This window comes from Felis catus, chromosome F1 (assembly GCF_018350175.1).
Source record: "Felis catus isolate Fca126 chromosome F1, F.catus_Fca126_mat1.0, whole genome shotgun sequence".
In the NCBI taxonomy this organism is placed as follows: domain Eukaryota; kingdom Metazoa; phylum Chordata; class Mammalia; order Carnivora; family Felidae; genus Felis; species Felis catus.
This window is the reverse complement of record NC_058384.1, coordinates 35,496,371-35,511,996: the sequence shown is the minus strand read 5'-3', so window position 1 is coordinate 35,511,996 and position 15,626 is coordinate 35,496,371. Positions and strand designations below refer to the sequence as shown.

Sequence of the window (15,626 nt, the reverse complement as noted above, 5' to 3'; positions counted from 1 at the left end):
TTTTTTTTTCCCCCACTCAGAATACCTCTTAACAATCTTGAGAAGCTAGCATTCTGTGGACGCCCCTGGTAAACACCAGTTAGGTGGGGTGATCCTGCACTGAGTGATCCAGGGCAGGGTGGGGGGAGGGTCTCAGTCTGTCCCCACCTCTAATAAGCCAAACGACCTTAGCTGTATTACATACCCTCCAGGGCCCGCTTCCTTATTGGTCGAATGGGTTAATGTGGCTGCCTTATCTCTCTATCTCTTACAGGTTTTTCAGCATTCATGAAAATGGTGTGGAGCAAGGCCATAGTGGTGTCATTGATTTATTTTTAACTAGTTTTGCTTTGATACATTGTTTAGCAGTGGCGAAGTGGAGAAAGCACTAAATCAAGGTTACGAGCTCTCTTTTCTGAGCCTTCCTCTATTCCTAACTGGGTTTAAACAACTTCCTTCTCCCCCGAAAGGCTTCAGTTACCTCACCCTGGAGTGGTTAACTTCTAAGGACCTTTTAGCTCTGAAATCCTGTGATTCGGTTTGGTCAGATGTTTTCAACTTCCCTACGTATCCAAAACATTGGGGTCTCTCTCCCCAAACTTGAAGACTAAATCTCCACGGTTTTCTGGGGAGAGTGTCCGGGTTCAGCACCAGCTGTGGGGATGTGTTAACAAAGTGTTTCTGGTGTTGCTGACAGCCTAGGAGGCAGGGTTGATCCTTCTGGAAATGTCCACTTGACAATTCTCAACTTGACATTGGAGCCTTCCTTTTCTTTCTCTTCCATTGCTCAAAGGCTGCTTTGGCCAAACATGAAGTTCAGACCGTTGGTTAACAGATTCGGCAAAACAAAAGAGCCGATGTAATGCCTGAAAGACAGTGGGACCAAGGATGGAGTGAAAGTTCCCCAATAGGCATGGGATGAAAAGGTTATAAAAGCAGAATCCACATAAAATTCCTTCTGGCCACCTTCTCTGTCATCCACCCCCCTCACTCCCCCAAATGGTCATTTCCCAACTTCATCAACAGTCCTTGATCTCAAGGATTCAGAAGCCGTTGAACAAGGGGAGCTTTATGAAAAAGGTGAGAATCTACTGAAAAATACCCTCCTCGCCCATGAATTTAGGAAAATCCCAGAAAATTTTGCCTAGGTCAAAAGGTCTGTAGCATGATGACTATGGGCCCAAATGTGGGGGGATGATTTGAGGAATGGGGGTTGTGCCTTTTCGTTTCTATGGAGAAAACACCTGCCTATGGAGTCCTCCGGGGGACTGGAGGGGAGTGAAGGGGGACTCAGAATACCTCGGAGGCCACTGAGCCCATGCCCTCTGGTCAGCCGTTCAGCACAAGTACTTACTGGGCGCCCTACTGAATTGGAAGTTCTCTGGGGACATAGTGATGTGGGTCAAACACAATTACTGCCCTAAAGGAGCTTAGAATCTTCTTGAGAAGGCAAGCCTCGTGTACGTGAATATGATTAAATAAATGTGTGCAGCAGGCTGAATGCTAACAGACCTGAGAAAAGGGGATGCCTAGCAAGGAGTAGGAATGATGGCTAAGAATTCGTAGCAATTGGAAGCCTCCTCTACTTTCAAACTCCCGGAAATGGAAGTTCCACGCTCTCCTAGGTGACCTCCGCCAATGTTTAAGAAATCCTTTCTTGCAGCCCCCTTTGAGTCATATACCACCTTTGGCTGTGGGAAATGCTTGACTTTCCTAGGCCCAAGGACGGCCAGTCTCTGTTTCCCCAGTCCATTTGCTTCCCTCTGTATAGGTGGAGGAAGGATGAAAAAAGGCTGAAGTCATGCTGTTTCGTCCTGGCTCTCTTTCCATGGGGACTGAACAGCTTATTGTTCCACTCCTTGGGGACCAGGGTGCCTCTCGGGGACAGTCAGACGGGCCTGAGGAGGAGACTCATCCCGGAATATCTTCCTCTCTACGTGGGGCAGCTGGTCTGGCTGGAGGCTCAGTTCCAGGAAATGCGTCATCTGAATCAAGGTGACCCCTGCTGTCCCTTCTGTCTCCTGAGCTGCACAGACACAGAGCATGCCGGGAGGATAACTGGGAACTGAATGCGATTCCCTGAGTACCCCACCCCCCAACCCCTACAACCTTCTGGGAACTTCCTGACACAGATGAATTGCAACTGAGCCCTTGGATTGAAAAGGATCGGGCCAGGCCTTCGAGGTCCTGGGTGTGAGCACCTCAGCCTCTTCCACTTGCTCCCGGAACATCTCGCCCTCTCTTCATCAGAGCTAAACACCTCGGAACACTCCCTTGAGGAGTACGGAAACCTAGCCGGAAGAGGCTTTTGGCTGGGCCATGAGGCAGAGGGTGCAAATGTGGTCTGCTCCCCGCACCTGGTCCCTGTGCTCCTGTTGCCTGCGGCCGGCATGGCTCATGCATTTCCCATGCCCACCGTTAGCTTATGGCTTGCCATCCTCTGAAAGAGCTTCTCCTTCTGCCCGGGGGGTGCCTTTGAGGCATAACTGATTTTCCCATTTCATTGAGAAACCAAGGCCAATGAATGGCTCGGTTAAATGGCTCTGTCTAGAATTTAGCACTTTTACCAGTCGGGACCCCACCCAGTCCGGAGGGTGTCCGGTGGGACCGAGCACTCCCTCCTCGGCTCAACTCACAGGTCCTGTTTATCCGGAGCCTCCTTTGCAACAGGACGAGAGCCACAAGCGTGAGGGGGAAGAGCACCGTAGAGACAGGAGTCAGGATCCGAGAGATGTTTTTCTCTCCTGGAGAAGCCCTGGAGTGGAAGTAACAGGTGGGGATGAGAAGAGTGCCGGGGAGGGCGGGCGGGAGCTGGACAGGAGACCGAAGGCCATTCGGCCCTCGCCCCTCGCTTTACAGGTGAGAAGCTGAGGTGAGGGAAGTCGGCTCCCCTTACTCCCATGGCGGGTTCGTAGCAGAGCTGGGACGGGAGCCCCCGTCTGGTCCCTACTGCACCGAGTGTGAGGCAGGTAGGGGCCACTCTGTGTCACCGTGGGATAGAGGACTGAGTGAGAGGCAGGGAATCCACCCTGGGCATGGGGCTCTGCCCCATGGTTTCACGGTCTTCCCCTGTGGCTTCAGCAAGTACCTCCCCTGTCTGGAGCTTTTGTTCCTCATCTTTTAGAAAAAAGTCCCAAAGGTTCCACCTAAATATTCTGTTACTCTTTTGTTTTGATCTTTGCTTGAAAACCCCATGAGAATACTCAGGGTTTCTTAGCAAGGAGCCTTGAACAAGGGAGGGTCTGTGATGTTTATGGGCCTTGCCCTTTGCTGTCCTGAGGTGACAAAGGGAGAGAAGTGAGCAGGTGGGGGGAGGGGGGGCGCAGAGGTCAGCCCAGGGAGGGGCATGCCTGGAGTAAGGCAGAGAGGAGGGGCTGGGAGTTTACCTCTTCATGGAATACCCCTTGCCCAGGGGCCTCCTGGGCCCAGCTGCCGGGGCCTGGCTCAGTGTTGCTTGGGGATCGCTGTATCCAGCAGGCGTGTCTAGGTCCCCTTCGGTAGCTCCCTCCTCAGACGCCACCTGTATGCTGGAGGGCCCCAGGGTCCACACGCCTGCAGCTGGGGTAGTTCTTTCAATGGAGCCCAGGGCTTGGGGCTTAGCAATGGCTGTTGCTTCTTGCAAGATTTCCTGCACCCGTTTTTCTGAGACCAGAGTTGTTGGCCTGATGGTCCCTGTGACCTTCCCAACTGCATCCAGAGCTGTTCTGACCCTCTCTGCTTCTTCTTGTGGCCTATCGGCCTCAGTAGGTGTTATCTCCCTCCCTTCCTCGCTGGGCCTGCCCGAATCCCCTACCGAGCCGTTGGTGTCCCACACCCAAACACCTTCTGTCGTATTGGACATATCTCCGATGGGTGAAGCCGAACTCTCTGGAATGGGGACTGTTGTCCGGACAGAACTCTCTACCCGACTACCTGTCCCTAGAGCTGCTGCCCCAGTTGCTCCTGGGGTCTGTCTGCCCTCAGCGGAAGCTGTTGTTTTCCTGGTTCCTGGAGTCAGAGCAACTCTGTGGAATCCTGTCCCTTGTCTTTCTGTCATCCGGGAGGTTGCTGGGGTCCATCTGTTGGCCGCCGGTGTTGCTGTTCCAAGGGATGCCACGACAAGCTCACCCGCAGCCAGAGTGGGTGGGGAGACGGCGCTGGAAAGACCTGTCAATGGCGGAAGGAGACCGCATAGGAAGGCTATCCCAGCTGCCTACAGGATTTAGCGAAAGATCCCAGGCTTAAAGTGTTTGCCCCAAGGAATGCATCCTCATTAAGCAACACAGTCTTGGGTCAATATGTTGGATAAAATAAAAATAGGGGAAAACCGGGTGGAATCTCTAATCTTTTTGCAAATGTTGACATTTTATGGTCCTTTCTCTCTCTCTCTCTTTTTTATGCCCACAGTCTCTACTGGGCTGTCCTGCATGCCCATACTGGCCTCTTTCCCACAGCCCACCACATACCGGTCCTCAAATAGAGCAGCCAATCTCAGCAGATGGTTAGAGTGACATTGAACAAGACAAATGCAATTCTAGGCGCTGCCTCTCTCCTGGTCTTCCACTGCCTGGGCGCCCTTCCCCAGGCTCTGGGTGCCCGATCTGGGTCACTTCTCTGGAAACTGCCACACAGAGCATGGGCCTCGAAGCTGTCAGATGTCTGCTAAGGGGCTCGGTCTCAGGAAGAGCCTCTTCTGTCCCGCATCTCTTACCTGCTCTGCTTGTCTGAACAAAGAGACATCATGCGCCTAAGAAGCCATATTATTCAATTCAACTTCTTGGAGTCCTCTCCAAAAACACATGCCACAAAATGTGGGGGGATTTGGGTGAGGCAGTCTGCATGCATTCATTTTGGAAGTGTTTCCTAATATCTACCTTCCCGAAGGTAATTTCTTTCTGAAATGAAAGCCTACTTTTTTTTTTTTTTTAGTTTATTTATTTATTTTGAGAGAGACAGAGACAGAGCAAGCAGGGGAGGGGCAGAGGAGGAGAGAGAGAGAGAGAGAAAGAGAGAGAGTCCCAAGTAGGCTCTTCACTGCCAGTGCAGAGCCAGACATGGGGCTTCAACTCACGCAACTGTGAGATCACGACCTGGGCCGAAACCAAGAGTTGTATGCTCAACCGACTGAGCCACCCAGGCGCCCCTGAAAGCCTACTTCTTAAAGTCCTTGCCCCACCCCCAGCTTTTCCTCATCGCTCCCCTCAGGTTTAAGGGCCTCTTGGACCGGACAGTCTTCTCCCACACCTTCTCCTTCCCAGCATTCCCCTCACCAGACCTGACCCACCCGCCGTCAGCCCGTACCTGCAGAGATGGTCAGATTCATGCTGAAGAAGAACATGTCGTTTCTCTTCCCAATGCCACAGCGGTAGCGGCCCACATCATCCGGGGACAGTTGGGACAGCCTCACCACAAACAAGCCTCTCTGCGGGAAGTCTGCAAACGTCACGCGGCCACGGTAGCCAAGATGAGCATAGCCGGTGGTGGACACAATGGTGTGGCAGAACGATGTCAGGGGGCTGAGACGGCACCAGTACTTCCGCTCGTATACGTTGATGGCCAAGGGGGCATAATGGCACTGGATGGTGACAGTTCCCCCCGGCTCCCCAGACACCAGCCTCGGGCCCTTCAGTGCGTTTGCGTCTGTGGGCAGAGAGAGAGGGAAAAAAATGGTCAGAAGGAAGGGAGATTCGCGAAAGTTCACGGTGGGGAGGTACGAGCCCCAGACCCTGTCGGAATTAGGGAATAGGCCAGAAAAACACCTTCGTGAAAGTGAGGCGAGGAAGAATCAACATAGAAATGTCAGAGCTTAGCCCCTGGATTGGGAGTACCCCAAGATACGGAATGCAGCTGTGTCCAGGGCCCATGTGAGAGACAGACATGCAGGAATACTCTTTCCAACTGTTAGCTGGCTCCTATCACGTGCCAGACTTTCTCCTACGAGTCCGTCCGGGGCCTGGGTCAACATCTGACAAGAGGGCTGCGGTCTGGTTGGTGGAGTGAATACACAAGAGAGAGTTCGATGGTAAGAACAGGTTAGTGTGCTTTCCCCCCGAGCGGAGAGGGTGCCTGAAACACCGGTATCCCGGTCCACTGGGTGGGTACATCCCCAGACCGGTGACTGGGGATGTGTTCGCCCCCCGCATTTTCCGGCAGAGGGTAAACAACCACATGCCCCCATCAACGCACAGCTGAACGGGCCTGCGAACACACCCGCTTTGGTAACAGGTGGAAATCGTGGTTGAACCTGCCCACGGCCTATTTACTGAATGACATTAACTCGCTCTGGGGCGAGCAGAAACAAGGCTTGTGGTGTCTCTCACTGTCTCTTCACACGGCCTCTGCCGCTTGATGAATCGCAGGCGTAACCTCGCTCGTGGTAACTCTCACGGTCTCCCTCGGATGGGGAAGAAGTCCAGCCTGGCCCAGGGTGGTAAGGTCAGTCCAGTCCAACGACTGGCAGCCGTTCCAGTCTCTTTGCTCTACTCCTTCTACTCAAAACTGGTGTTTAGGCCCATCGGGGACTGGGTACAGAGGAACAGGGGGGGAAGGTGAGGCAGAGAGTTGTGCTCTGTTCGCCATGCTCTCTGGGCACACGGGCGGCCAGAGCTCTTCCTGGGACTTTTGCCTCCCAGACCCTTCCATGGCCTCTGGCTGCAGTTCCCTCCCGGCAAGAACTGTCTCTCCGACTGGCCTTTTGGGCCTCCCCCCCCGCCCACCACCACTAAACCTATGATGGCTGGCCACCTGCCCTTCCTTTTGGGGTCACAGCCCTTTCTGGGTGGCCTTCGTGGAAGAGTCCCCAGGCCAGCTCCTTTCGGCAGGTTCCAGGAAACGCCTTTGTTCTGCTGTCAGGAGAAGCTGGGACATAGGAAAAACTCGTTGAGTGTCTTCCTACAGATTCCTTCTCTGAACTTGGCTGAACGGGAGGAGGCAGCGATCCCTCCTGTCTCCCCAGGCAAGTGGAGGAGGGTGCAACACATGGACATCTCTCTCCAAAGCGGTTCTCCCGGTGAGGTCTGCTGGGGGCTCACGATTCTTCAGATGGCTACACGGCGGGCTATTGCAGGGACAACCGGCTTCATAACCGCTCTGCGCGTTCCTGCCCAGGCAGCAGAATATCTTGTTTTAGGCTGTGGGTACCTGGCATGTATCAACTCGGCTGGTGTCTTTAGAGCCTCGGAAGACAAGTAGGTTCAGTTTAATACCCAAGTTTAATATCCTATTGCCCATAGTGGCTACATAATTGCAAAGCCCAGTGCTAAACGAAAATGCGGAGCCCCTTGTTGCAAAATTATTAACCCCTTGTTCACCAGGGTAATAGCAGAGCATTAAACCCAGCCCTCTTAGCTCGTCGAGCTGGCCCTGCCTGTTGCGTATGTCCGGAGGTCTAATTCTAGAAGACTCAGGGCCATAAAAGCCACGACTATATCAATATTCACGGTAGGTGTAATTACATGACGCATCACCAACTGTGCCGCTCTTAATCAGGATAAGTGGCAATTTATCATTAAGAGTTAAGAATATTCAGTTACAAACAAGGACCATCTCAGGACAACATTGGTAGTGCCCTGATAAAGTGTTCATGCCCTAGCTTTCAGGAATTCTTGTGATCTACTTGTGGCACACACGAGACAATCTTTTGTATGTCTCTTCCACAACTCGGCAGGACGGGGCAGTCCGACCTCCCTGTAGAAAGCTGATTGAGAATCCTTAACCAGGGCCTCCTGGGTGGCTCAGCTCAGGTCATGATCTCATGGTTTGTGAGTTCAAGCCCCACATTGGGCTCGCTGCTGTCAGCGCAGAGCCTGCTTTGGATTCTCTCTCTCTCTCTCTCTCTCTCTCTCAAAAATAAACTTTAAAAGAAAGAGTCTGTAATCAGCTCTTGCAATGAACATTTTTTTTCTTTTATTAATACCAAATTTAACTTGCCCTTAAGAACTCAGTAGATTACTGATCAGTAGCTCCTAGTTATACATAATTAAGGTATATATGTTATATTATGTATAATTTGGAATGTATTTGGTATGTATTATATGTCATTTGGATTTTTTTTAATTTTTTAATGTTTTATTCTTTATTTTTGAGGGAGAGAGAGAGAGAGATAGCGAGAGAGAACGCAAGCAGAGAGAGGGGCAGAGAGAGGGGGAGACAGAATCCGAAGCAGGCTCCAGGCTCCGAGCTGTCAGCACAGAGCCTGATGCGGGACTCAAACCCATGAACCATGAAATCGTGACCTGAGCCAAAGTAGGATGCTTAATGGACTGAGCCATCCAGATGCCCCCGTGTCATTTGGAATTTTTATTAGTCACCTATGGAAATTAAAGAAAGAGCCAGCACTTTAGATCAACGTGGTGCCCATCTGGGGCCCCTGATGCAGATTATCTGCCCTTCAGTGGAGACAGATGCCCTGAACTCATTCACCCATCATTTCCCAGCAGTCGTCTGTAGCTATGGCTTCTCCCAGAGAGGAGCAAGTTGCGGGGGGGGGGGGGGGGGGCGCTGCAGATGTGGGGCAGCCATGGACCGGAGACGGACTCTGTCTGAGAGAGCACAAGAGGTTTGAGGCAGGACAGAGGGAGAGTCATTGCACCTGCGATGGATGTCTTCCCTCTCCTGCAGAGGGGTGAGAAAGGAGTGAGTGTTTCCTTGGCCCAGAGGCGGGGTGCAGAGGGCAGAGAGACGGTCCGCAGGCATCTGAGATGGGGTCTTCTCTGTGGAGGGGTCAAAGCAGAACCTGGGGCGAAGGGAGGAGATGGGCCATCAGGGGACCATCTAAGTTCACAAATGCACCCACAAAAGAAAGAGCCAGCTCTAAACTCCTGCCAGGCCGGAGAGCTCCAGGCCACCCCAGCAAGCAACAGCTCCCTGTCTATTGCCCCTCCTCCCTTTTGCTCCTGGGACCCTGCTGGGGTGACGAGCCCCAACTGCCAACATGGGGAGGAGGCAGAAGAGAGGAACAGAGAAGACGGCCACCACGTCCCCCCTGCAGCGTCTTCCTGACCGTAGGCCTTGGGTAGATGATGGGGCGTATCGTTGAAGGAAGATTAAAGGGCCAACCAAAATACTTAACTGCACACTTAGAACTTCAAATTTAGCATTCGAGAGTGAAAGAAATTCAGTCAGAACTCTCACCTACACTAATATGTTAACAGAAAAATCATGGGCCTGCCTGAGTTTTTCATCTGGGGGCTTTGGTTTCTACGGAAAAATTTTAACGGGGCTGGGGGGAGATTTAAAGGGGCTGGGGGGAGATGGTCTGATTATAGTACAGAGTTCTTGCTCCTGTATTAGCTACCCTTGATTCATTAAAATTCTGATTTGTTTGGGGCGCCCGGGTGGCTCAGTCCGTTAAGCATCTGACTTCAGCTCAGGTCACGATCTCGTGGTTTGTGAGTTTGAGCCCTTCGTAAGGCTGTGCTGACAGCTGAGAGCCTGGAGCCTGCTTCGGATTCTGTGTCTTCCTCTCTCTCTGCCCCTTCCCCGCTTGTGATCTCTCTCTCTCTCTCTCTCAAAAATAAACATTAAAATAAAATAAAATGCCGACCACAGCACATAGGGCCATTTGTCATCTGAGCCGGATCTATACCTGGCCAGGCTCACCACACCAGCCTGCCAGCACCTATTGGCAAGATTCTTTCATCCACCCGCCCCTAGCGCAGGGCATACGGTCAGCCCTCCATAAATGTATGTTGACTAAATCAGTAAATGCATAGATGTAAATTTTATTGACCCATCTCGTTTCTTTGTCAACTCCAACTGTTTCATGTAGGACAGATCTGCACCTTTAAGTCCTTAGTACTGGGCCTGGCACTGAGTGTTTTTTGAATGAGTGAGAATGAGCCCTCTGCCTGCCGTCTTTTATACACAAGCCCTGGAACCCTTATCTTGCAAATGCAGCCGACTTTCAGCCATCAACTTGAATGGAAGAGAGCAGAGATAGTGGGCATAGCAAGACAGTGAATCTTCTAGAAAAGGTCAAAACAGGCATACGCCCTCTCTCTTGCCTCTCCCATTCCCCCTGGGCCTAGATCTGACCACTCCCTGGATCCACTGCAGGGCCTTGGATCCCCGGAGAGAAAGCCGGGGTATGCCCAAAACTTCCGTGGGAGCCCTGAAAGCCACCGAGGGCCCGCCAGAAATCTCTGCAGCCTGGAAGGCACGGGGCTCATCCCACAAGCTCTGAGTCTGGGCTGGGTTTGGGACTCACCTTGCAACAGGCACAGCGTGAGGAAGATGGGCAATTTCCATCCTGCCCTCTGCTTGGTGACCTGCAAAAAACACTGCAGTGGACAAAGCCTGAGAGGGTGCGGAGCAGGGAGACCTGGGCCAAGCCCCTTCTCTCTCCAGGACCTCAGTTTGCTCAGCGCTGCGGCTGGATGGGCTACATCCAACCAAGAGCAGGGCGGGAACTGCCCCCTCTGAGACCAGCGTGACTCCATCTCTCACTCCTAAGCACGCGTGTTTGGCCTGGGTCACCACCACCAAGGCTACAACGTCCCTACCCTCGGGGTTTCTGGGTTCAGAAGAGGTGGACTCCCCCTATAGGATCCCAGCCCCCGCACCCGCCTGCCAGGGTGGAGCTCCGAATTTGGGGGAGTCACAGAGAGTGGAAAGACCACACACTTGAAGCTTATACCTAGCCCGGAATCTGGGGGCGGGGGGGGGGTGTCAGTCTCCTCTCCAGGGAAATGAGCAAATGCGTAAGGGGGTTGTTGCACAAGTGAAACTCGATTGTGTCGGAAGTGCTGGAAGTGTGCTCCATGCAGAGCAGCAACCTCCCCCTTCCCCCTTCCCCCTTCTTTTTTGCAGAAGGAGAATTGATTCCTTCAAGGGAAGCCTTCTGTTTCACTGGGCGTGTACCTCCGGTCAGTAACAAGGAGTTAAAAATGAGCTATGGGGGGGGGGGGGGGGGGAGGGGGGCGGCGCCTGGGTGGCTCAGTCGGTTGAGCCTCCGACTTGGGCTCAGGTCATGATCTTAGGGTCTGTGGGTTCGAGCCCCACATTGGGCTCTGTGCTGACAGCTCAGAGACTGGACCCTGCTTCGGATTCCGTGTCTCCCTCTCTCTCTGACCCTCCCCCTTTCATGCTCTGTCTCTCTCTGTCTCAAAGATAAATAAACCTTAAAAAAAAAAAAAATTAAAAATGAGCTGTCGGAAAAAGCAATTGTCTGCGTGACTGTCCTCGTCTGTCTCTTCTCCACAACGTCTAGAAAGCCCTCCCTGTCCTCCCATCCACACTGATCTCCCTCTGCTCTGGTCTCTCCTGCCAGCGTGGGGTGGGACTTTGTGTGTCATCTCTGCCCCCAGGCTCTGGAACAGGATGCGGGACGGTGTGGGAGCACAGCACACAGCTATTGTGAACTGACCGCTCCCGTAACAGACATCATACTGATCCCTACTCAACAGTCTTCCCTTGTCTGCTGATTATAAAGACAGAGATTGTACATTATACTTCATTTGTATTCCTCCTAGGGTTTTCAAGGATGCTTTTTGATTAATAAAAAATCTGTGCTTTGAATCTGTCTACTGCCTACAGTTCTTGGGACCTGTAAAAAAAAAAAAAGGCAAACTAAAGTTAGCCATCACTGTCTCCTTCCTCCTCTAATCCCTGCCTCACTAATGTTGAGGATTGGAGCAGATAGTCAACGGTCTGGGCCATGGGCAGGAGACGCTCACCCACCCCCTCTGGCCCAACTAGACAAAGCCATGCGAGGCCGCTGGCCAGGCTGGGGCATAGACTGAAAGAGGAGAAAAAGGAACGGGGGAGGCAAGAAGTAGGAGGCAGAGAAGAAAAGAAGGGAAGGGAAGGGAGAGTAGAGGACACGAGGGTGGCAGGCTCCATGGGTTGGCCCTAGAGCTGCAAACTGTCCACCCCAGCTCTGCTCTGCCCAACCACCCCCCCCCCACCACCCCCCCCCCCCCCCCCCGCCAAAGCCTTGGCTTCTCTATCCAGGTAGAGCCCCGAGACTGGCTGGGGTTGGAAAAGCCCTCGGGCTTCTCATGCCTCCTCCACGATGCCCCCATCTTGGGCAATGCCATGGCAGCCATAGGCCCTCTGTGCCGTCCAGAGCTTTCTGGCTGCCTGCCCTCCCCCAGAGGCTCTCCAGGTGTGCCTGCGCCTAATCTGTTTGATTAATGTCCACCAAGCCCAGGTTCCTAGGGCTGGTTTTCCCAACGCACTAGGTGCTGACACAGCACAGGTTGAGGTCAAAGTCTGTAGACCACACCACCCGCTTCCTCTGGAGTCCCCTGGGGCAGCAATCTCTAGGCAGGAGCAAAAGCCGCTTGGCCTCCGAGGGGCAATGAGGAAGCACAGAGTGTGAGATAAAAGGCCTCCAGGGTGCTATTAGCCTTGATCCGAGGCTGAAAAGACTATATTGGAGGAAATGTCTCCAAGTCCCCCACCCTGCCAATGACCTTCAGAAAGCCTTTCTCCAGAATACAGAGGGCCCTAACTCAGCAGCCTGGGGCTACAGGCCTTTGTTATAATGCACAACATCTTAGGGGGTGAGGGCCACATGGTGGGGGAGCACTCTCATCCCCTGGTCCTGCCAGGAAGGACATCTATCTCATCTTCAACACAGGCTGCTCTACGATTCCCCGGATCCCTACTGGCCACCCCCTACCCACTCCCCCACCCCCCCACCCCCTACCAGGCCCACTCCTCTCCTATTCCCTACCTCTGGGGCAGCTGACAAGAAAGAAATGAGCCCCTGTGGTACAGAGAGAAGTGCACAGAACCAGGACTCAGGAGCTTTTGCTTTGCCTGTGGCTGATGGAATGACCTAGAACAATGCATCCTTGTCTCCACTATAGCAGAAGAACTTTGTGGATCTCCATGTTTCCTTCTCTTTCTGACATTTGTTGGTTCTACATTACTTAGGGCCTCAAAGGAGTCTTGCACTCTGGTGGGAGGGAGAGTTGAGGGGATCAGGAGAGCCGGGAGGTGGGAGGGCGATGTTGCAGCCTGGACCCCACAGACCTTTCCTGGCCCCCTGGGAGTGAGCCCGGCCTGCTGTGGGGAGGGCCCCTGAATGCATGCTTGAGAACTGCTGCAGAAATTCACCACCCCCCACTGGGAGACAGGACCCCAGCCTGGGGTGGGGGGGTAGGCAGAGGGGGGAAGCCGCATCTCACCTGTCCTTCTCCGGGCTTAGCTGAGGCTTCTCTATCCATCTCAGCCCAGAAGTAAAATCCACCCGGACTTTTCTTTTTCTCTGTCTCTTTGAGATACTGGTGTTTGGACACCTTCTAGCGTCTTCCCTCTCACCTTGAGACTGAGAAGGCAGCACCGGAGCGCTGGAAAGCAGCTGGGGCTATAGCCCCGGAAGCCTCAAGTGCAAGACGTAGTTGTGCCCCTCGCCCCTCCACACCTGCAGCGAGTCAGGGCACATCGGGCCTCGGCTTCTAGTTCTTCTAGGGGGGAGCCAGCCCTGGCTCCTTGTGGTCCTTCCTGTCACTTACTCTTGAAGAACTCTTCCAGGGGTGGTGACAGTGGCATCAAAGAAAACACACGGATCTCCGTTCTTCCACTTCTCATTTCCCCTCCAGTCCAGAGCCCCAGATTTTTCAGGATGCCCCAGTTTAGCTGACCCCTGTAGGGTGATGATGAGACAATCTGGGGAGGGGAGAAAATTCAGGAGAGGAATTCCCCTATGGTCTGGCTGGGCAGCTGGTGCCTTCTGCTGGCCTGACCCCTTAGGCTCCCAGGGAGAGCCAGTTCGGGTCACGGACTCCCTGCTCAACTGCATGCCTGACAGTCGCTAATTCATGCTCCAGCCAAAGCACCGTCCAGGAAATGAGATGACTTCCACGGAAAGAGAGCACTGACACACGGGGCTCATCCCGAAGGAGGAAGGACAGCCGACAGGCTTAAACATAACCCCAACATTTTGCTTTGGGAAATATGTCATGGGTGGGCTCTTTTCCTCGTAAGGGATGTAATGCCTACCTCTGCTGGTTCTAAAAGAAGGTCCTCACCAGGGCCCCCAGAGAGCACCCTTGTGCCGGGTAGAAAGGACACGTCTCCTTTAGAAAAATCAAGGCGGTTGACATCTCGTTGCGCAATAATTAGAGGTGGCAGCTTGTTTGGCTCATGCATTCACCCTTCCAGGTTTGGAAGACACTTTGGGGGTAGGAGCTGTGTCCCCGAGAGCAATAGGAGAGGACAAAAAATAATACCGTGGGACGCCTGGCGTGTGGCTGGGACAAGGTGGTCTCGTGCACGTGTGTGTGCCGGATGCTGTGTGCACGGAGATGTGTGCTGCTACCCCGGGACTTGGTTAGAAGCTTCACATCTTCACCAACACCTATCGCCTCTCATATAAGTTAGAATACATCTACAAGGGAAAGGGCATCCCCTTAGCCGTGGCATGCTTAAGTAGCGCACAACCCGAAGCACTGTGCATGGCGGCCCTGCTTATCCCCGGAACTGAATGGTGGAAAGAGAGGGTTAATGCTTGGCCAGATTTTCCATTCCCAGCTCCTTCCGGAGCATCGTGGTTGATCACATAGACTTTGGAGTCAGACTCCTTCCAAGTTAATATACCAGCCCTACTTTTTACTAGGAAAGCGATATGGGTAAGATTACTTATCCGTTTTAGCCCCTGTTTTCCTAATCTGAGAACAGGAGCTAATAGCACCTACCTCATAAATTATTTGGTGGATTAAGTGTGACAATCCATGTAATTTAACGTTCCTGGCATGTAGTAAAATATCGGTAAATGTTAGCTGATAATATTAATAGCTTAGCTTACAGCGACAGAGAGCAGGTGTGTTTTGATAATCAAACCCTCGAAAAAAGTCCTTTTTGGAGGTTTTCATCTATTCAGAGGCCTACCACTTTCTTTCTTTATTCTTTCTTTTTTTCTTTTCTCTTTTTGGCCATCTGACCATTTTGGCATTTGAAAGATTAAAAATAAGTCAATTTTTCTCAGGACATGTTTGGATCGATTTTGTATTTTTAAATAAATGTCGGGGCACCTGGGTGGCTCAGTCAGTTGAGTGTCTGACTTCAGCTCAGGTCATGATCTCGTGGCCTGTGGGTTTGAGCTTCGCCTTGGGCTCTGTGCTGACAGCTCACGGCCTGGAGCCTGCTTCAGATTCTGTGTCTCCCTCTCTCTTTGCCTCTCCCCAGCTTGTGCTCTCTCTCTCTCTCTCTCTCTCTCTCTCTCTCTCTCAATAATGAATGAATAAGCTTTAAAAAATGATTTAAAAATCAATAAATGTTAGTCAAATCGTATTGTTTTATAAACAATGCAGTCATTTTACATCCTTAAGGATACCTTTTTCTAGTTTGTCTCCTTTTGAACACTTTGGAGACTTTTTGATTACTGAAGACATAAGCCATAATCAAGTTCAATTGGTTGTAAAGCACTAGGCCACTTTCCAGAGCACTGACCGAGAGCCAAGATGGCCCCCTGTCTGAAGGAGTATGGAAGAGAAAACTTTGCACTGGCTACTCTTAAGAATGTAAATGAGGGGCGCCTGGGTGGCGCAGTCGGTTGAGCATCCGACTTCAGCCAGGTCACGATCTCGCGGTCCGGGAGTTCGAGCCCCGCGTCGGGCTCTGGGCTGATGGCTCAGAGCCTGGAGCCTGTTTCCGATTCTGTGTCTCCCTCTCTCTCTGCCCCTCCCCCGTTCATGCTCTGTCTCTCTCTGTCCCAAAAA

General features: G+C 52.5%; 1 protein-coding gene across 2 annotated transcripts; it reads right to left on the bottom strand.

Annotated features, from left to right (window-relative positions):
• Nucleotides 1-292: 292 nt before the first annotated feature.
• FCAMR (Fc alpha and mu receptor) lies at nucleotides 293-13,540 on the bottom strand. Of its 2 annotated transcripts, none has more exons than XM_019821918.3 (7): nucleotides 13,095-13,540; nucleotides 10,166-10,238; nucleotides 8,549-8,692; nucleotides 5,260-5,598; nucleotides 3,366-4,125; nucleotides 2,616-2,734; nucleotides 293-2,005 (listed from the first exon to the last, which is right to left on the bottom strand). In XM_019821918.3, the coding sequence occupies exons 1-7, from the start codon at nucleotides 13,131-13,133 to the stop codon at nucleotides 1,824-1,826; spliced, it is 1,656 nt and encodes a 551-aa protein (XP_019677477.3). In that variant the 5' UTR covers nucleotides 13,134-13,540; the 3' UTR covers nucleotides 293-1,823. The 2 variants fall into 2 exon arrangements, with proteins under 2 accessions (XP_019677477.3, XP_019677478.3); XM_019821919.3 differs by having other exon boundaries at nucleotides 10,166-10,226.
• Nucleotides 13,541-15,626: the final 2,086 nt, after the last annotated feature.

What these genes read in the sequence shown, in the direction of transcription:
- FCAMR (XM_019821918.3), bottom strand. Translation starts at nt 13,133, where the DNA reads ATGGATAGAGAAGCCTCAGCTAAGCCCGGAGAAGGACAG. An exon ending in CTAAGCCCGGAGAAGGACAG is followed by an intron (nt 10,239 to 13,094) that starts GTGAGATGCGGC and finishes TGTCCACTGCAG; the next exon opens with TGTTTTTTGCAGGTCACCAA. An exon ending in AGGGAAGACATCCATCGCAG is followed by an intron (nt 5,599 to 8,548) that starts GTGCAATGACTC and finishes CTCTGCCCACAG; the next exon opens with ACGCAAACGCACTGAAGGGC.